The sequence below is a fragment of the Lontra canadensis genome, unplaced genomic scaffold (assembly GCF_010015895.1).
Source record: "Lontra canadensis isolate GAN:19392208 unplaced genomic scaffold, GSC_riverotter_1.0 scaffold1, whole genome shotgun sequence".
Classification (NCBI taxonomy): Eukaryota; Metazoa; Chordata; class Mammalia; order Carnivora; family Mustelidae; genus Lontra; species Lontra canadensis.
This window is the reverse complement of record NW_022630995.1, coordinates 60529654-60551339: the sequence shown is the minus strand read 5'-3', so window position 1 is coordinate 60551339 and position 21686 is coordinate 60529654. Positions and strand designations below refer to the sequence as shown.

The following is a 21686-nucleotide window of genomic DNA, read 5'->3' as shown; positions in this document are numbered from 1 at the left end:
TGCTGTCGTCGGGAATGGGAAGGGTCTCCACTTGCAGAGTGTGAAGGCATGGCTGGGAACCTTGTAGGCAAGCCCTTAGTCTCCCTGACCATTAGTGCCCCCAGTGTCCCCTGGAGGTCCCCCAGGGCCTGCGTCTGTTTCTATCACTGCACGTGGCACAGTGTCCTGTGATTTCTAATTCCAGCCTTTACTTTCCCCCCACCAGAGACTGAGCATCTAGATGGCAAGGGCTGTGTCTTCATCTCTGAATTTCCATGTCCCTAGTGCACTGAACTCTTCCACCTTCTTCCTACCCTCCCGGCCCCCTTCTTGCATCTTCTTCTCTTCTTCCCATTTCCTGGAGGTAGTGGGTAGGGAAGAGTAAGTGCTGGGCCCAGAGTCCTCCTACTCTTGCTCCGAAGCTGCACTCCAGGTAACGATGATAAAGTCGAGGTTCTCAAACTTGAATGGGCACCAGGTTCACCAGGAGGGCTTGTTGAAACACAGAGGCCTGGGCTCCCATGCCTGAGCTTCTGATTCCAGAGGTCAGGGCCAGAGGATCTGCATTTCTACAGAGTTCCCAGGTGGTGCTGATGGATGTTGGTCCAGGGCCACGCTCCAGGACCTGCCGCTGTGAGGCTGTGTCATGGATGTGGACGTTCTTCTCGGGGGGCCCCCACATGCTCCTTCTTCATGGCAGTCTTGACACGAGCCGAACGGATACTCCCAGGAACAGAAAACAAAATCCATATGACTATGCCGACATAACAGAAAGTTGGGTTCACCTAGAGCCCAGAAATGGCACTCGACTTGAGGTGAGACTGAATCCAAATCCAGCTGTCTCCAGTGACCGGCTCTGTGACTGACTGCAAATGGAACCTCTCTCAGACTCTCTTTCTCGTCTATAAGATGGGATTTGGAATAACTACTTCAGTACTGTGAGGATTAAATGCCAAAATTCCTTTTGTGGTGGCTGGTGCACGTTAGGCACTTAACTACGGATTTGAGTTTGGACTCGATAGTGAAACATCAATCGGTATCTTTCCATTTTCTGTGCACTTGGGGACGCAGTACAGAGCAGGAGTGGATACTGGGGATTCAGCTCGATGAATTCTATGGGGAGTTCTAGGATGCATTCGTATCAGCAGTGTAGACGCGTCATGGGCACTGGATGTGGATGGGCTCCTGTGTTTTTCTTGGATCATCTCTTGGACCCCATCAGATGGGTGGGGGCCTGGCACTCAGCATCTGCTTGGGCATCTTCTGTGGTCTGGAGGCGCATGCGTGTTTGAGTGTGTGTGTGTGGAGTGTGTGTGGGGGGAGGCTGGGGGACAGCCCTCTGCACCTGTCGCAGGAACTGACCCCTCACCTAACTAAGGGCTGGCAGTATTAATGGCAGCCGCATGGAGTGCCAAGGCTGTTTTAGATACCAGTAACGACTGGAAAAGCAATCGGCTCATCAGCTTTGGGGAGGTTACTGATCCTGGACATGACTTCTGTCCTATAAAAAGGAGACTAATAACACCTGGAATGTGGGAATCCAGGGAGACAGCACCTATTAAACTCTTAAAACGGCACCCAGCACATGGTCACATGATGGTCACATGACCACTCAGCGACCATTAGCCACTGTTATTTATTGAGATCCTACTATGTTCTAGGCACGCTGCAGGGGTCCCCCATTTATTTCCCACACACAGGCACTGCTTTATGTACAGGGGTCAGTGGGGGACAAGACAGCCTACCCATTCGCTTTCAAGTAGCCTTTCTAAAGTATATGAGGCACTGAGATAGGAAATGGGCTTGTCAGACTGAGGTCGCTCTGGGAGGGAGCGGGTCTGCTGACACCGAGACCCGGCGCCCCAGGGGTCTGCCCTGCCTGCCCACAGCACCCTTCTTCTCTCCTCCCTGCCAAATGCTGATAATTGTCATTTGTGCAGAGAATGAATTAATCGGTTTAATAGTTCTTGAAGTATGACAGTAGATCCAAATATGTAGTTTTCAGACATTTTGATTTAATTTATATATCTCAAATACGAATTTATACTCATATAATATTTTCATTATAAAATACGCAGTGGTACAGAGATTTGTATGCATATGGGATTTTTTTTTTTAAATTTAGGTTTATAAATGGTTTGGAACAGGTTGCAGAAGCATCGTCTGTTGCTCTTTTTAATATATCTTGAGCATGCTATGACACATCCTGAAATAATTTGCTGCGGAAAAAAGCACTGCTCTTTCTCTCTCTCTCTCTCTTTTTCAAATGTAGCTGTAAATATTACATTGATGTATGTGATTGCTGCAACCATCTTCATTTGAAGGAAGGCTTCTAACCCTTCCAGCTCCCATCTCTTGCTATTGTCAAGAAATAAGAAAAACTGACTTAAATGCATTATTCAAATGTATTTAATGTAAACATTAAACAAGTCTGAGAACAGCCACAAATTTTCCTTTGCTTAATGTGGTTTTTGACAATATTTCAAATATTCTGTTTTAGAGGCATTCATTGACTCATATTAGGGAAAATAGTTCTTCAAGGAAATCTTAGGGTGCTAAGAACGCCTGGGGGCCTGGCACATAGTAGGAACTGAATGGGTGTTTGGCAGTTGACTCGGTTGAAGTGTGTTGGGAAGCAAGGTGTGGTATAACATACGGAAACCCTTGCGGGCTTCTGGGCAGGGAGGCTGCTCAGGCAGGGCTCAGTGAGGGAGCTCTGCTGGGGCACAGGGAGACCACCCTCTCTGGGCATCAAGGTGTTGCCCAGGGTCTGGCTGCTGGGCAATGGCTGACCTGGATTGGCTTCAGGATTGGAATCTTGTCCTTTCACGAAATTAGCCCCTATTCTGAGCTTTTAGACTTGGTTCTAAGTCCCTTGGAGGTAGGACTTTGTCTTTCATCTCTGCATATTCTCTAGCCTGTGCAAGTCCTAATGCCATGACTGCTTAGTAAGTGTTTGCTCAGCTGGAGGACAAAGAGAAAAAACCACACAGGTACATGGATTCCTCTATTCTCCTCACGTGTGAGAGATGGTGGTGGGCTCATGGCCTGATGCATCTATGATCCATCATTTAAATTACTCACCAGCTGGGAATGGAAGTTTCCATCTTAGTGGCTGAATCCTGGGCTGTTTGGGCCACTGGTGGGTGGTGGAAGCAGCCCTCATGGGAAATTCTGTGGATGCCATAGGGCTTCTTAACCTTTCCCTGTATCACCCATGTGCTGGTATTTCAACCCACATGAGTTTCTTTTCCTTCTGAACCTTGGTCTCCATGTGACCTCTAAGACCACTGGCAGCAATAAAATTCTATCACATTAACCTGGTGTGAGTGTGTGCGTGTGCACACGTGCGTGTGTGAGTGTATGGTGGTCAGCTGATTTGCCACAGACGCTAAGTTTTCAGTCTTCTATTAATAAACAAGGAAATATTCTGACCTATTTTTCGGCAGACAGAGGTTCTGGAATTTCAAATCACTGGATCCTTCTTTTGTTGTCCTTCTGTTGCCCCTGGGATGAAGGAAAATAGATTACAGTCAGGAAATAGCAAGAAGCTAGGGGAAAAAAATTAATTAAGTGCATTCATTCATAGAAACAGCCACCCAGTCAGATTTAAGTAATGAACGTCTCACACATAATTCCAAATCTCTCTTTGCATTTCCATTGGGATTAAAAAAAATCCGTGTTTAAAGTAATTTAATTACTTTACAATATACATCTTTTAAATATAAGAGCTTTATTTTATAAGGAGCGGTAGTGTGGGCTGAAGAAGCACCCCAGTCAGGATGAGAATGTGGGCTGCTGTCCCACATCAGCAGGCTCACGCTGGCACACTCCCTGAGCTGTGTGAGTCCCTGTGACATTGCTCTGTAAAATGAGGAGGATCACACCTTTACCATGCAATTGATGGGAGGCTGTCAAAGAGAGACAGGGCCTGTGGGCCAAAGAATGTTCTAGATGCTTCCTCTGTTAGTTGAATTTGAGCCCACGCTAGCAGACATCATCCAATGTAGGAAGGAAGATTATTTAGCAATAGCAATTCAGATTCAAATAATATTTATTGGAATTCTATATAACTTAGATACTTTGCTATGGCATTTACTGTGAAAAGATGAAATTATTTTGAATTGAGTTAATCTGTTCACACTCATTATCGTAAACCATCCCTATTATGCATCCTCGTTCGTTCAATTAGCCACGTTTGAGATACTTCCATTTCTTTTGCAGGCTTTTTGTGAACGTTTGCAGACATTTATTGATAATGATTTCCTCCACGAATGCTCCTCTACAGCTGCCTCATTAGCTCAGCTGACCTTCTTGTCCTCCTGTTGTCCTCCGCATGGGGCAAACTTGCTTCTTCCGGGTCCCTGGGCTTTCTCTACCCTAACCCCCAGGCCTCTTTCAGGTATTGTTTATTGTCTCTCTTCTCACTCCTACTTCTGAGCTCAACAGGTGCCCAGTCCTCAGAGGAACCTTCCCTGCCCTCTGAGACTTGCTCCTTCATAGCATGTGTCCGAGTTGTAGTTTTCTTTTGGTCTTAACCTGTAGTTTGTGATCATGTCTGCTAAGCTAGCTCAACGACCATGCCTGTGAGGGCAGAGATGTGCAGACGGTGCTTCTGTAGGGTGGGAGTTGGCTCCTGGCCCACAGTGGGCCCTCAGTGGGCAGCCTGTGCACGCAGGAGTCAAGGACTCCGGGAAATGCCTATCGGTGATTGGACTGTCCATCTTGGATTTTGTGTGCAGCTTATAGGCTATGAAGTGATAAATAAAAAATTTAGTGAGGGGCACCATGGTGGTTCAGTCATTTAAGCATCCAGTCTCAGGTCATGATCTCAGAGTCGTGGGATCGAGCCCTGCGTAGGGCTCCATGCTTGGCGTGGAGCCTGCTTAAGATACTCTGTCTCTCCACCTACCCTCCCTCTTCCTTTCCCCCTCCCCCTGTTGTCTCTCTGAAATAGATAAATAAATGTTTTAAAAAAAATTAGTGTGGGGCTCCTGAGTGGCTCAGTCAGTTAAGCATTCAACTCTTAGTTTCAGCTCAGCTCATGATCTCAGGGTCCTGGGATCCAGCCCCATGTTGGGTTTCGTGCTCAGCAGGGAGTCTATTTTAAGGTTTCTTTTTCTCCCTCTCCCTCTGCCCCTTCCCCTCATGCTCTCTCTCTCAAATAAATATATAAATCCTTAAAAATAAAAAAATTAAAATAAATTAAAAAAAATTTAGTGGGTCGTTTGATATAGTTCATCATTGTGTAAACTGACACAAAGATGAAGTGTTATATTGTTATTTTTCATTTCATTTTATTTTATTTTTTTAAATTAAATTAAAATTTTTTTCAGTGTTCCAAACCTCACTGTTTATGTACCACACCCAGTGCTCCATCCAATATGTGCCCTCCTGAATACCCACCACCAGGCTTACCCAACCCCCCGCTCCAAAACCCTCAGTTTGTTTTTCATTTTATTTTTTCATCCTTTCATGATTTCGAAAATCATTTAATTATTGTATTATTTCATATATTTCATTATTTTCTATTTATCTGGGCAAAACTTGTTTCATGCCTTCTAAGTTTTTGACATGGGCATCTTTTCTCTGGACATTTCTGCTTGGTTATCCTCCAGACAGAGCCCCTTTCCCAGTGAGCAGCTCTGTTGCTCATATAGTTTCCAAACCAGCAGCCTGGGCACTAACCTTGAGCTTTCTCTTTCTGTCCCCAACACGAACATCGCCATGCCCGGATTTCCCCTCTCCTGCCCCTTCTGCCTTGCTCTATTCCATCTTCATTCTGCTCTTTTTATCTCAGTTTAATCCCCAGCATCAAGCTGTTACCTGCTTTCCTTGCCTCCGGATCCAATCCACACACCAAAATGCAGCAGGAGTGACTGTGACCTTTCTACTTCGCAGGATATTATCATGTCAACTCCCTGCTTGAAAAGCCACACCACTTTCCCTTTCTGGGGGACGAAATCCAAACTCATTCCCATGATGGCTGAGATGCTTGCCTCAGCGGCCTTGTGCACAATTTCTGTTGTCTGTGTCTCTGTTCCCTCCCATCCCGTCCCCTTGCCAGGGCCCCACACTGTCCTCTCTCTGGGCCCTACTTCTGCATGCTCCCACATCACTGATTAGATTTTTCTTTGGCCTCCTCTCCATCTGCCAAAAACCTTTCCATTCTTCAGGGTCTAGTTCCAATACTAGTTTCCCATGAGTTCTATGCTGCTTCCTCTTTAGGACTTTTGATATATCTCTGTTTAATCATTCATTCATTTGTTCACAGATCCATTCACTCATTAACTCAATGAACAGTTATCAAATCTACTCTGTACCAGGCTGGAGGCCATGCAGTGAGATGCAGTTGTTAAAGAAGATGGATGGAGTTTGCCTCATGAATCTTACTGTTGTTGGGGAGATAGGCCATAAACAAGTAAACAAACAATCTTATTTTTTAAATCATAGTGCCTTGTATGTGCCTGTTCATGCGATTGTGTTCCCCTGGACTAGTGGCTTGACAGTGTAGCCATATCCTGAGAATTATTTCTTTCCCAGCACACTGGCTCCCTGACTTCAAGAATGTTTGTAAGATACAAATAGATGAATCAATAAAGAATCAACAAATGGCCTGCCCATTGGGCTCATCCACAGAAGTGAGCATGCCCCTCTGCTACCAGGGAAATCCTGACTTGTCCCCGCACAGAGAAGGAAGCCCTCAGTTTCATTCTATCATGTCAGAACATTTGTGCACTCTGACAGTCCACATAACGTTTGCCTAAATGGCTTTAACTTGTCCCATGGTAGGAGAATGGGAAAGATTCTGAGAATTTCCTCAACCTCTTTCTAGATATCTTAAGAACCCAACATCCTGGATGCTACCTTTACTTTTCCAGATAATTTGTTTTCGACTTTTTAACTTTAAGAAGAGAGTTGAATTCAAAGTCTTTTTGTATTTGATGTTGACAGCAACCCTCAGATGGGCAGGTCTCCTTCTCAGCTCCAAGATACAGACGAGGACACAGGAGCCTGAGAGCCAAGGGGGTGTGGCTACGGTGAGCAGGCTGGTTGAAGGCCAGAGCTCTGACCTCTGGCCAGGTGCATGTCAGATGTGCTTTAGGGGAACCAGAAGCCAGAGATTCCCAGAAGCTCAGGGCCAGACCTCACTGAAAACCACTAAGGAACAGAGAGAAAATGGGCCGGGCGGGGAGGTCCTCCTCTGACAATGGATTATGTGAGGAAACTGTTAACGAACCTGGCAAATAAATGGCAATTTACCTGGATAGTAAGTAGTTAAAGTCTATTTGCTTTGGAAATGCATGGAAAAAGCATAGATTAGAAATCAAAGTGGTTCTCTCCCTGTTTCCTGCTCCTTCCCAGTTATTTGGCTTTGAATTTTGTTTGCTAATCTCAAGGAAAACTGAAATGTCCAGTTCCACAGTTTTACCCCCTACCAGGTTTCTCTATTTCAAATCATTCTTTAGGGCTCCAGTTTTTAGAGACACATTTAAAAAAAAAGTACAATGTTGAAAGAATCATAAAGTTTCAGTCTGTCACAGAAAATGTGCTTAAGAATGTTAATCATCGTGGGTCAAGATTGTTTGCTTTGCATTAAATTGGGATCTGACCTTGGAAGGTTCAGCATTCCCAAGTTGGCCATTGTGTCTGTGAGCCTGGGAATGACAGTTCTGTTTACTACAGCAGTGTTAAGTAGATATGCATCATTTTACAAGGCCTCAAACATTTGGGACCAGCTGTCTTTCCTGTGGGCCACTCAGCCTGTCTCACCCATGTCGTAAAATGAATCACATCAGCATTTTTAAACTGCTACTCTATTTCTTGTCATTGATCCTACTCAAGTGCCCACCAGGGAAGCAACACAAGTTAATTCATTGCCCAGAAAACTCAGGACATCCTGTAAAAGTGAGAAGTGCCACTGGCTTGTGGGGAAACTGAGGCACAGAGAACCAGCAGGTGAGCCAATTAATTGTTCTTCCAAACATCTCACATCCTGCCAAAACAAGAGCAAGAATAAATCACCCCACATCATCCAGTCTCTCTTCTTGATTATCCTCTTGGCACTTGAGGTTCGACACCTTCTGGCCATCCTTGATTTTCTTCTCTTCTCCACCTCCCACTTGCATGGTCAGTTAACAAAACCCATCTGGTATCCCTTCACACATTTGTTTTCTTGATCCCTCCTTTTTTTTTTTTTTTAAATATACCTTCCATGATTCTCATTGCTTTTTGAGTAGACCTAACCTATCTGACAGTTTAGAACTAGTGGACTAGTTCCATGGTGAAATCAATATATACATGCTATAGTAGGTTGAGGGATGTCTACCAAGAATATGTGTTCCTGAGACCTGTGAATGTGACTGTATTTGGAAAAAAGATTCTTTGAGAATATAATCCTGCTAAGGATCTTGAGATGGAATCATCCGGGAATACGGTGGACCCTAAAACCAATGACAGGGCTTTTTGAGAAGAGAGGAGAAAACATGGAGGAAGGCTGTGTGAAGACCCACATAAAGATGGAGGCAGAGACTGGAGCCATCGACCATGGAACCACCCAAGGCTGGAAGAGGCAAGGAAGGATTCTCCTGCAGAGTCTTTAGAGGAGCACAGCCCAGCTGATTTTAAACTGCTGGGTTCCAGAACTGTGGAAAGTAAGTTTATGTTGTTTTAAGCTGTCTGTTTATGGTAACTTATGATGGCAGCCCCAGGAAACTAACATACAAGCATCTAACCTGTCTTAAGGGACAGAAAATAAATTAGACCCAAATCCAAATTAAGGCAAAACAGTAGGTGCAATGATTGAAAAAAAAAACAAATAACAACAAAACCCATATAAGATCTAGAAGGAAAAAGAAGGGAGAAACTCTTTAAATCTTTAAGTGAGAAGGTAGTCAAGGACAGCTTCCCCAAAGTGATGGATGAGGATCTACAGGTAGTTCTCAGACAGATGATGGGGCGAGCTGGGAGGTGGAGAGGAAGGTGGAAAAATCTAAAGCTAAAGACACCTGCTTCAATCTGTCCTGGTCATTCCCCTCAAATTTCTCACCTTCTCCTGTACTCTGAGCCACACCCAATATGGTGGACACAGTCTGACCAGCACAGAGAAAGCACTACCATTTCTTCTGTTGTGAAACTACACTTCTCTTCATAAACTTTCAGATCAAGTGCAACTTTTTCAGAAGCATTCCATTCTCTACATTCACAGGGATCTTGCAGACTCCAGAGAAATCACACAAATTGCTCTTAAGTCATAATCCTTCAGTGACTTGTGCAGCTGGATTGTTGACTCCAAGATTATGAGTGGTAATAATATGTAACACTATATAATGATCATAATGACAACTCAAAACTTACATGGGATTTATAGCTTACTGACTATTGTTTGGCATTTCACACATATTAATCCATGAAGTCCTCATAGCACTCTCTGAAAGAGACCTATACCACTCTATACCCAGCTCTACTGGATTTCTTTATCTCATGTTTAACTCATGTTCTGTCTCCTCAGGAATTGATGATGTTGGGATCCTGAGGAAATAGGCCCTGAAATGGAAACATGTAAGAAATGCATTAGGGTGAGCTCCTGGGATCAGTCCCCAAGGAAGGAGAGAAAAGGAGCAAGATTGACAAGGGAACAATATGGGCTAAGCTCTGAGGCTGTCATGATGGCCCTTCACAATGTCCCAAACTGTGGTAGGAGAGCTGGCGTTTTGTGTCTCTGTGTGGACCAGTCAGTGGATGTGGGCTGTTCCAGGTAAGCCAAATCCAACCAAGGCAATTCACAAAGAAGGCTGAGGGAAACCTAGGTGGAGATTCACAAAGTCTAGTACAAAATCACACTGCATTCTGACTCTTTGGAAAGTCTGAGATCTCAAAGTCAAATGGGTCTTGGCTCTATTTTTCAGTAGGAGAGAAAGGAAATTGGAAGGAAGGATGGGGACAAAGCTGAATGATTTTAAGGGCAGTTGTCCCCTGAGAAAGAGACTATCAGGTCAGAGAGGTGTCAGTACTCACAAAGGTAATGGTGTGGACACAGAATTAAGAGGACACACTTGGGGGGGGGGGGGCACCTGGGTGGCATAGTCAAGTGTCCCACTCTTGATTCTGGCTCATGTCATGATTTCAGCATTGTGGGATTGAGCCCTGTGTCAGGCTCCATACCCGGCCTGGAGTCTGCTTGAGGATTCTCTCTTGACCCCTGCTCCCCACCCTCTAAAGTAAATAAATAAATCTTAAAGAAAAAAAAAAAAAAAAGAGGACACACTTGTACTTGATCTGGATTTGAATTAGGTTCTGCCAACTGACTAAGTCACTGATTTATCTCATCATCCCCATTTTACACACAAGGAAAGGCAGAGTTACAGTACCTCCCTCATATATCAACTGCACATTAGTGGTCATTTTTTTTTTTTTTTTAACCTAGGACCTGATTCTCACTCAGAATGATTAAAGATTACCAAAGGTGGACAACCAATAACATTGAGAAGGGCAGTTTGATAATTAAAATATTTCATCCAGGTCAAAATGGTGGGTTATTTTATTGGAGAGATATAAAATCCTGGCATTAAATATTACTTAATTTGTTTGTTTGTAGGTTGCTTCTTTTTTGTTTTCTGATTTTTCTTTTGAGAACAACCAGCATGTGATTATTATCTCATATAGCTGAGGCTACCAACATAAAGCTCTCCTTAACTTTAGGAGAGTGAGAAGCATCTGCTAGAAAAAATGGAGACCTACTGGTGATAGGGACTTTACAGAAAGTACAATTAAGCTGCTCCATCATTTTGGTCTTTTACCCAGACATTTGTTTTGGGTGCTTGGCTGTACTGGCTGGTCATCCACAAGGATCCGATCTAATCTAAATGTAACAACTGCTTCCTTGGCAGCCAGTTAATTGCCCAATATTTTCCCAGGTAAATAGAATATTGGATTCCAACAGGTCTCCCCCCCTTTTTTTTTAAAGCAGGAAATTCAACTTCATTATCTAATCCAATACTTTATAGGCATTAGAGGTTATGTCATTGGCCTTAACTCTAGAATTTTCTTGCTGTTTCTGGTGAATGGCTTTGAATGCTTCAGTAAAGTTACATAGAGCATATACTTAAAGAGCAAGTCATGTCTGTCTGTGTGATATGATCTCTTTGGCTCAGTCTGTTTCTGCCACTCAACCTCCAAGTATAAGACATTTGTTTCTCATGTGAACTTTGAAAATATGGACACCATAACCTACTGCTTTCCTTATTCTGTCATTAATTTGGCTACAGAGCCTTGGAACACTTCCGTAGACACAGCACTCTGTTGTCTTTTTTCTCAGCCTGAGAGATGAACACCACACAATGGCACGGGTCTTCATTGACTTGAGGAGTCTATCTGGAAAGGGTAGTGGCACTAGCTATTTTATAGGGTCTCTTGGGATCCCACTTTGAGTCCAGCCCAACCAAAAGACCTCATACTCATTAGCACAGCCCTTCAAGAGCCATGAACTCCACTATGCTATGTGTTACTCCTACTTTGTACCAGCATCACCTTGAACTTTAATTTGTACATCCATGAGCTCTCCTTCTCTTTTACACAATCTGTGAGAGTTTATACTCCCTTAGAAAATCCATTGGATTTTTTTTCTCCCTTATAAATCCACAGGATCATTTTCTCTCCTATACAATTGATCAATTCTTCTATGATTATCAGTTCTCTTCTATTAGTTTCTGCTATCATGCCCTCAGAAGGATGAGAATGCACTTGCTATTTCAGCATCTTTAGAGATGTTATATCATCTTTTGTTTCCATCTTTAAAAATGTGCCATACTGTATTAGTTATCTATTGTTGTGTATCAATACTATCACACACTTAATAGCTTAACCAACACGTTTATTATTTCTCAGTTTTTGTGGATCAGGAATGTAGGCATGGCTTTCCTGTGTCCTTTGTTTTAGGGTCTTTTTGGAGGCTTCAGTCAAGGTATCAATCAGTGTTGGAAAGCTCCACTGTTCCTAAGTACACATGATTGTTGGCAGGAGTCAGTTTCTTGAGGCCTATTGGGCTAGGGACCTCAGGTCCTTAGTGTTTGTTGGCTGGAGCCTGTCCTCAGTTCCTTGCCATGTGGACCTCCCCAACATGCCACTTACCTCATCAAAGCATGTCAACCAAGAAGACAAGAGGAAGTTGTAATCTTAGGCAACATAATCACAGAAGTGACAACCCATTTCCTTGAACCACAGCCCTTGTTCACATTCCAGGGCAGGGGATTACACAGGAAAGAACATGAGTACCAGGGGATAGAAAATTGGGGGGAGGGCACGTTTTAGTGTCTGTATGCCTCGCATATCGTCTACTCAATGTGGAAGCATGACTACACTTTAGTAATGTCTGGAAGGATTTTTTGCGAACCTAAAAACCAAATCAGCTCAAATCCTTTTGTGGCCTATTTTATAACTTTCTATGACCTCTGAAAATGTCAGGCCAATTTTTGAAGGTTTTTCAACTAATTACAGAAAGCTCCAGCCAAGACCAGAATAAACTGGTTCTCTAACTCTTTTGCACATGAGAGGCCACTGCAATCGTTTTTTTGTAGTGGGATGCGGTGCTTCTAACTCCCTTAAAATAGTCACCACATCAGTTGTCTCAACTTTTCCAAGTGAGAAATGCCCATTTTGTTTCTTCCACTTGGTCCCTAAGCTGTGTGGGTGGTATGTGGCAAACTTCCTTCAAGTGGTATATTCCTACACAGTTTCTTCTAAACCTAAGAAATGCTCTCCTTGAGGAAGAGAGGGGCAAGATGGTGGAGAAGTTGTGACCCTGTTTCAACCAGTCCCCTAAAGTGAGCTAATTATCTACCAGAACACTCCAAACACCCATGAAACCAGCCTGAGATGTAGGATTATACATTTCTGGATTTCTCCGGGGGCAGAAGACTCCAGAGGAGAGGTAAAGTGGGGTGGGAATGATCAGAGGATAAACAGAAGTAGGAGGGAGCCACCAGAAGTGACCCATTGGAAAGTAATACCCCAATATGAGAGTGCCCTGTGATTGTGGAACAGGATTAACTTGGAGTCTGGTTAAAAGCACTCAAAAAGAGGAAAAAGATCTTAAGGGGCAACTGGTGGAATTGGGTGGTCATGGGCATGGGTCTAAACCCATGGTCCCAGGACGGCCACAGCCAGTGATCACCCGTGCCAGACAGAGTGTGACAGAGACCCAGGGTTTCAGGCTTGCATCATGTCTTGGCTGGGCACATTCCAGCCCCTGCATGAGGGAGTCTGGTGATGGTGCCAGCCTGTGCTCCCTAGAATGTTTGTGCACTGTGCGACTGGGGTCTGACCCACTCTCTGCAGGCGCCTGAGAAAGCTTCATCCTGGTGCTTGCCCATGGTCTCTAGGACCAGCGGAGGGTCTGGACTCTCCCAGCCAGGGCTGAAAGGAACTCCGTGTGATCTCCCATGGTGGCAACCTGAGATCTGGACCCCAGACACAGTCCCAGCAAAGGTAGCCACCGGAAGTGGGTTCCCTGGACCAATATTGCTTGCAGTTATAGTGGCACAGGGGTGCAGAGACAAGTGGGTGCTTTGGGTGACCCCTGAGACTGTGGCTGGGGACGTGCGCTGCCTGTGGGAGGTTGCACGGCTAGGCAGATGGAGTTTGCAGAGGGGGAGTCTATGTGTTCTGGACCACCCAAAGGGGAGCAGACTGAGGCTTCTCTCTGAGAAGGAGGTCTGGGTGCAGTTTGCTTTCCACTAAACCTCCAAAAAGCTACAAAAAGCCACCAAAGGGGGGAAGAAAACCAAAAACTAAAAAACAAAAAAACCCTCCAGAGAACAAAAGCTTGAAAAACCATTTTCCACAGAGCCCAGCCCCTTGATATGGGGTAGGAGGACTCAGCCTAAGCAAGACTGCCTGAAAAGCAACTTGGCAGAGCACTCCCCCAGGAAGCCAGCCAAAACAATGAGAGGACAACCACTACAGGGTCCCTGTAAAACTGTAAAACCTTAATATCAGGGGAAAACAATATATTAAGCTTCTGGTATTGCCCTAAAATCTGTATATTTCACAGACACAACTTTTATTTTTAATTCAATCACTATTCTTGTTCTGTTTAATTTTTAAACCTATTTACCATTACAACTAGAGGTTTAATACAGCATATTCCATAATAACCTTTTAACTTAAACTTTTTTTTATACATATACTTGTGTTTTTCTTTTTCTTTTCTATTTTTTAAAAAAATATTCATATAGAGATAAGCTTCAAGGTAATCCTCTTTCCCCAATCAATACTACTACCCCTATATAAAAAACAGTTTTAATCCCTCTTTATCTCTGGAAAGTTGAGTCCTTTAACAAAGATATCAAGGTACACCCAGGAAGAATCAAAATAACCTCCTTTCCCACACTGAGGATTTATAACCACCATCCTATCCTTTTCTTCAATCAGTGTTTCTGTGTATTTGTTTTTGTTTTTGTATTACATAAATCTTATACTTGGGGTTCTTTTTGGCACGGTTCTTTTTTTTCTTCTTCTTCTTCTTTCTTGTCATTTACTTGTGTCAGTCTTTTTGTTTCTCCATTTTTGTTTGTATACCTTAAAAATTTTATCTTTGGGAGCCCATTTTGGCTGGGTCTTTTTTTTTTTTTTTTCTTCCCATCTCTCTCTTTCTCTCTCTCTTTTTTTCTTTTTTCTTTCTCTTTGGTGATAACTTCCAATGCTCAGAAGCATTCCAGCGTGCACCTTGCATGGATCATGGTTGATATATTCAGCTACACATCCCCTCAACTAACTCTCACCAAAATGACTAGGAGGAGGAATACCCAACAGAGGAAAAATTCAGAGACTGTACCCTCTCCATCAGAGCTATTGGATATGGACATAAACAGTATGTTGGAAAAGGAATTCAGGGTAACAACTATCCAGGCAATGGGTAGGTTGGAGAAAACCATTAGTGACAACATGGAATCAATTAGAGCAGAAGTGAAAGCCACCTGGGAAGAGTTAAAAATGTATCAGTGAGATCCAATCTAATCTAAATACTCTAACAGCTAAGGTAACCAAGGCAGAAGATAGAATTAGTGATCTAGAGGACAAACTGAGAGGAAAAGGATCAGGAGGAGGCCTAGAACAAACAGCTTAGAAGCCATGAAAACAAAATTAGGGAAATAAATGATTCCATGAAACATTCCAATGTCAGAATTATTGGGATCCCTGAGGGTAAGGAGAAAGAAAGAAGATTAGAAGATATAGTTGAAAAAATTCTCCATGAAAACTTTCCCAGTCTGGGGAATGGAACCAGGGTTTGTGTCCTAGAGGCAGAAAGGTCACCCCCCCCCCAAGATCAATGAATCTAGAAAGACCTCAAGACACTTGATTGTGAGACTGATGAATCATAATTTTAGATAAGAGCTTTTGAGAGCTGCTAGGGGGAAGAGAGTCCTTCTGTACAGAGGAAGGTCCATCAGAATAATGTCAGACCTGTCCACAGAAACCTGGCAAGCCAGAAAGGGCTGGCAAGGCATATGCAGGGCACTAAATGAGAAGAACATGCAGCCAAGAATACTTTTCCCAGCAAGGCTGACATTCAAAATGGATGGAGAGATAAAGAGCTTCCAAGACTTGCAAGGTTTAAAAGAGTTTGTGACCACCAAACTGGCACTATAAGAAATGTTAAAGGGGGTTATATAAAAGAAGAAAGAACCCAAGAGAGTCATAGAACAGAAATTCATAGAGACAATCTATAGAAACAAGGACTTCACAGGCAACATGATGTCAATAAAAACATATCTTTCAATAATCAGTCTCAACATGAATGGCCTAAATTCTCCCACAAAAGGGCACAGTGTTGCAAATTGGATAAAAATGACAGGAATCATCCATATGTTGTCTACAAGAGACCCATTTGAAGACTAAGGATACATCCAGACTAAAAGTGAAGGGATGGAGAAGCATCTTTCATGCCAATGTGCCTCAAAAGAAAGCTGGTAGCGATTCTCATATCTGATAAATTAGATTTTAAACTAAAGACTCTAGTCAGAGATAAAGAAGGACACTACATCATTCTTCAAGGGTCTATCCACCAAGAAGATCTAACAATTATAAATATATATGCCCCCAATACAGGAGCATAAGACAACTGTTAATCAAGATAAAGAGTCATATTGATATAAATACATTAATAGTAGGGGATTAGACAAAGATCTTGATATCCAAGATCTATAAAGAACTCCTCAAACTCAACACACAGCAAACAAATAATCAAAAAAAATAGGCAGAAGACATGAACAGACACTTCTCCAAAGAAGACATACAAATGGCTAACAGACAAATGAAAAAATGATCATCATCATTAGCCATCAGGGAAGTTCAAATCAAATCCACATTGAGATACCAGCTTACACTAGTTAGAATGGCCAAAATTAACAAAGCAATAAACAACATGTGTTGGAGAGGATGTGGAGAAAGGAGAACCCTCTTACACTCTTGGTGGAAATGCAAGTTGGTTCTGCCAATTTGGAAAACAGTGTGGAGATTCCTTAAAAAATTAAAAATAGAGCTCCTTATGACCCTGCAATTGCACTATTGGGTATTTACCCCAAAGATACTGAGGTAGTGAAAAGAAGGGCCACCTGTACCTTAATGGTCATAGCTGCAATGGCCACAGTTGCCAAACTGTGGAAAGAACCAAGATGGCCTTCAACAGATGAATGGATAAAGAAGATATGGTCCATATATACAATGGAGTATTATGCCTCCATCAGAAAGGATGAATACCCAACTTTTGTATCAACATGGACGGGACTGGAAGAGATTATGCTGAGTGAAATAAGTGAAGCAGAGAGAGTCAATTATCATATGGTTTCACTGATTTGTGGAGCATAAGAAATAACAGGGAGGACATTGAGAGATGGAGAGGAGAAGTGAGTTGGGGGAAATCAGAGGGGGAGATGAACCATGAGAGACTGTGGACTCTGAGAAACAAACTGAAGGTTTTGGAGAGGTGGGGGGGTTAGGTGAACCTGGTGGTGGGTATTATGGAGGGTATATATTGCATGGAGCACTGGGTGTGGTACATAAACAATGAATTCTGGAACACTGAAAAAAAAAGTAAATAAAAATTAAAACTATGTTAACATAGTAGGGGATCTTAACATGCCACTCTCAGTAATAGATCATGCAAGCAGAAAATCAATAAAGAAACAAGAGCATTGAATGACACATTGGATCAGATGGACCTCATAGATATATACAGAACATTCCACCCTAAAACAACAGAATACTCATTCTCCTCGAGCACACATGGAACTTTCTTCAGAATATACCACATACTGGGTCACAAATCAGAGTTCAACCAATGCCAAAAGATTGAGATTATTCCCTGCATATCCCCAAACCACAGTGCTTTGAAACTGGAACTCAACCACAGGAAAAAGTATGGAAGGAATTCTAACACTTGGAAGCTAAAGACTACCCTGCTTTAGATCAACCAGGAAATCAAAGAAGAATTTAAACAATTCATGGAAACCAATGAGAATGAAGACACTTCGGTGCAAAACCTATGGGATATGGCAAAGGCGGTCCTAGGGGGGAATACATAGCCATACAAGCCTCCCTCAAAAAAACTGAAAAATCTAGAATACACCAGCTCTCTTTACATCTTAAAGAACTGGAGAATCAACAACAAATTAAACCAACTCCACACACAAGAAGGGAAATAATCAAGATTAGAGCAAAGATCAATGAATTAGAAACCAGAAATACAGTAGAACACATCAATGATTCTAGAAACTGGTTTTTTGAAAGAATCAATAAGATCGATAAGCCACTGGCCAAACTAATCAAAAAAGAAAAGAGAAAGGACCCAAATTAATAAAATTATGAATGAAAAGGGAGAGATCATGACTAACACCAAGGAAATAAAAACAATCATCAGAAATTATTATCAACAGTTATATGCCAGTAAGCTAAGCAAACTAGATGAAATGGATGCATTCCAAGAAACCTATAAACTTCCAAAACTGAATCAGGAAGAAATTGACAACCTGAATAGTCCAATATATAGTAATGAGATTGAAGCAGTGATCAAAAACCTCCCAAAAAACAAAAGCCCAGGACCTGACAGATTCCCTGGAGAATTCTACCAAACATTGAAAGAAGAAATAATACCTATTCTCCTGAAACTGTCTCAAAAGATAGAAACAGAAGGGAAACTTCCAGACTCTTTTTATGAAGCCAGCATTACCCTGATCCCCAAACCAGGCAAAGACCCTGCCAAAAAGGAGAATTTTAGACCAATATCCCTGATGAATACTGATGCCAATATTCTCAACAAGATTCTAGCTAATAGGATCCAACAGTACATTAAAAAGATTATCCACCATGACCGTGGGATTTATCCATGGGATGCAAGGGTGGTTCAACATTTGCAAATCAATCAATGTGATAGAACAAATCAATAAGAGAAGAGACAAAAACCACATGGTTCTCTCAACTGATGCAGAAAAAGCTTTTGACAAGATACAGCATCCATTCCTGATTAGAATGATTCAAAGTATAGGGATAGAGGGAACATTTCTCAACTTCATAAAAGCTACCTATGAAAAACCCACAGCAAATATCATTCTCAATGGGGAAGAGCTGACAGCCTTCCATTTGAGACCAGGAACATGACAAGGATACCCACTCTCACCACTCTTGATCAACATAGTACTGGAATTCCAAGCAACAGCAATCAGACAACAAAAAGAGATAAAAGGTATTCAAATTGGCAACAAAGAAGTCAAACTCTCTGTCTTTGCAGATGACATGATACTTTATATGGAAAACCCAAAGACTCTTCCCCCAAGCTACTAGAACTCATACAGCAATTCAGTAATGTGGCAGGATACAAAATGAATGTACAGAAATCAGTTGCTTTCTTATACACTAATAATGAAAACACAGAAAGGGAAATTAGGGAATCGATTCCATTTGCTATAGCACCAAGAGCCATAAGATACCTGGGAATAAACCTAACCAAAGAGGTAAAGGATCTGTACTTGAGGAACTACAGAACACTCATGAAAGAAATTGAAGAAGATACAAGAAGATGGAAGAGCATTCCATGCTCATGGATCGGAAGAACAAACACTGTTAAAATGTCTACACTGGGGCGCCTGGGTGGCTCAGTGGGTTAAAGCCTCCCTTCAGCTCAGGTCATGGTCCCAGAGTCCTGGGATCGAGTCCCGCATCGGGCTCCTGCTCGGCAGGGAGCCTGCTTCCTCCTCTCTCTCTCTGCCTCTCTGCCTGCTTGTGATCTCTGTCTGTCGAATAAATGAATAAAATCTTAAAAAAAAAAAAAAGGTCTATACTGCCTAGAGCAATCTATACTTTCAATGCCATTCAGATCAAAATTGCACTGGCATATTTCAAAGAGCTATAACAAACAATCCTAAAATTTGTATGGAACCAGAAGAGACCCCAAATTGCTAAGGAAATGTTGAAAAAGAAAAACAAAACTGGGGGCATCACATTGCCTGATTTCAAGCTTTACTACAAAGCTGTGATCACCAAAACAGCATAGTACTTGGCCAAAAACAGACACATAGACCAGTGGAACAGAGTAAAGAGCCCAGATATGGACCCTCAACTCTATAGTCAAATAATGTTCGACAAAGTAGGAAAAAATACACAGTGGAAAAAAGACAGTCTCTTCAATAAATGGTGCTGGGAAAATTGGAGAGCTATGTGTAGAAGAATGAAACTCGACCATTCTCTTACACCATACACAAAGATAAACTCAAAATGGATAAAAGACCTCAACGTGAGGCAGGAATCTATCACAATCCTAGAGGAGAACATAGGCAGTAACCTCTTCGACATCGGCCACAGCAACTTCTTTCAAGACATGTCTCCAAAGGCAAAGAAAACAAAAGGGAAAATGAACTTTTGACACTTCATCAAGATCAGAGGTTCTGCACAGCAAAGGAAACAGTTAACAAAATAAAGAGGCAACCCATGGAATGGGAGAAGATATTTGCATATGACACTACAAAGGGCTGATATCAAAGATCTATAAAGAACTCCTCAAACTCAACACTCAAAAAACGGATAATCATGTCAAAAAATGGGCAGAAGACATGAACAGACACTTCTCCAAAGAAGACATACAAGTGACTAACAGACACATGAAAAAATGTTCATCATCATTAGCCATCAGGGAGATTAAAATCAAATCCACATTGAGATACCAGCTTACACTAGTTAGAATGGCCAAAATTAACAAGACAGGAAACAACATGTGTTGGAGAGGATGTGGAGAAAGGAGAACACTCTTACACTCTTGGTGGGAATGCACGTTGGTTCAGCCACTTTGGAAAACCGTGTGGAGATTCCTTAAAAAATTAAGTTTTTTTGTATGACTTACATAAAAGATAAGGTCTCCACCTTATCTTTTATGTATCTTAAATAAGGTCTTCACCTTATCTTCTATGTAAGACCCTGCAATTACACTATTGGATATTTACCCTAAAGATACTGAGGTAGTGAAAAAAAGGGTCATCTGTACACCAATGGTCATAGAAGCAATGGCCACAGTCGCCAAACTGTGGAAAGAACCAAGATGCCCTTCAATGGATGAATGGATAAAAAATATGGTCCGTATATACAATGGAGTATTATGCCTCCATCAGAAAGGATGAATACCCAACTTTTGTATCAGCATGGACGGGACTGAAGGAGATTATTCTGAGTGAAATAAGTCAAGCAGAGAGAGTCAATTATCATATGGTTTTGCTTACTTGTAGAGCATAAGAAATAACAGGGAGGACATTGAGAGATAGAGAGGAGAAGTGAGTTGGGGGAAATCAGAGGGGGAGATGAACCATGAGAGACTGTGGACTCTGAGAAACAAACTGAAGGTTTTGGAGGGGTGGAGGGTGAGGAGTTGGGTGAACCTGGTGGTGGGTATTAAAGAGGGCATGTATTGCATGGAGCTGGGTGTGGTGCATAAACAATGAATTTTGGAATACTAATAAAATAAAATAAAATAAAATAAAAATACATATAAAGAAATGCTCTCCTTGAGCATCTGGAAAAGCTCAATTTCTTGGGAACCTGATGTGCTACAGCCTAGATGCTAGATACCATTATGTGTTTCAGTGCTGAACCCAGGAAAGCTGAAGGGCATGTACAACTTTTTTGCCACTTTTTTTTTTTTTTTTAAATTTTGAACTTGAATCTATTTACATGAGGCTTTTACTCTCAAGCTCATGATGCCCATCATTCATCCGGAATATCTTTCATTTTCCTACATGCTCACTGGCCCCTTAAGATTTGAGCTGGTGACCCTTTTCAGGGGAATTTGAGAGAGTAGTCCACTCATGAGTTGACTATAAAGAGATGTTTTAATTGCTATCCCTCATGTATTCACACCTTTATAATGGTTAATCTTATGTGTCAACTTAGCTAGGTTATGATGCCCACTTGTCTGATCAAACAGTAGTCTAGATGTTGTTCAAAAAGTATTTTTTAGATGTGATTAACTATTTTATATATATGTATATATACACACACACACACACACACACACACTTTTTTTTTTTTTTTTTTTTTTTTTAGAGAGAGAGACAGACAGAAAGAGTGTGTGTCCTACTGGGGGAGGGAGGGATGGAGGGAGAGGGAAAGAGAGAATCTTAAGCAGGCACCATGCTCAGTGTAGAGCCTGACATGTGCTGGATTTCACA

At 42.1% G+C, this 21686-nt stretch overlaps 1 protein-coding gene across 2 annotated transcripts in view; it reads right to left on the bottom strand.

Annotated features, from left to right (window-relative positions):
* The window catches only part of CLNK (cytokine dependent hematopoietic cell linker), a 162314-nt gene that overhangs the window by 76331 nt on the left and 64297 nt on the right, over positions 1-21686 (bottom strand). For both annotated transcript variants that reach the window (XM_032854983.1, XM_032854973.1), the window contains exon 3: positions 3415-3486. In XM_032854983.1, the coding sequence (XP_032710874.1) occupies positions 3415-3486 (72 nt within the window). The remainder of the gene's footprint in view (positions 1-3414; positions 3487-21686) is intronic.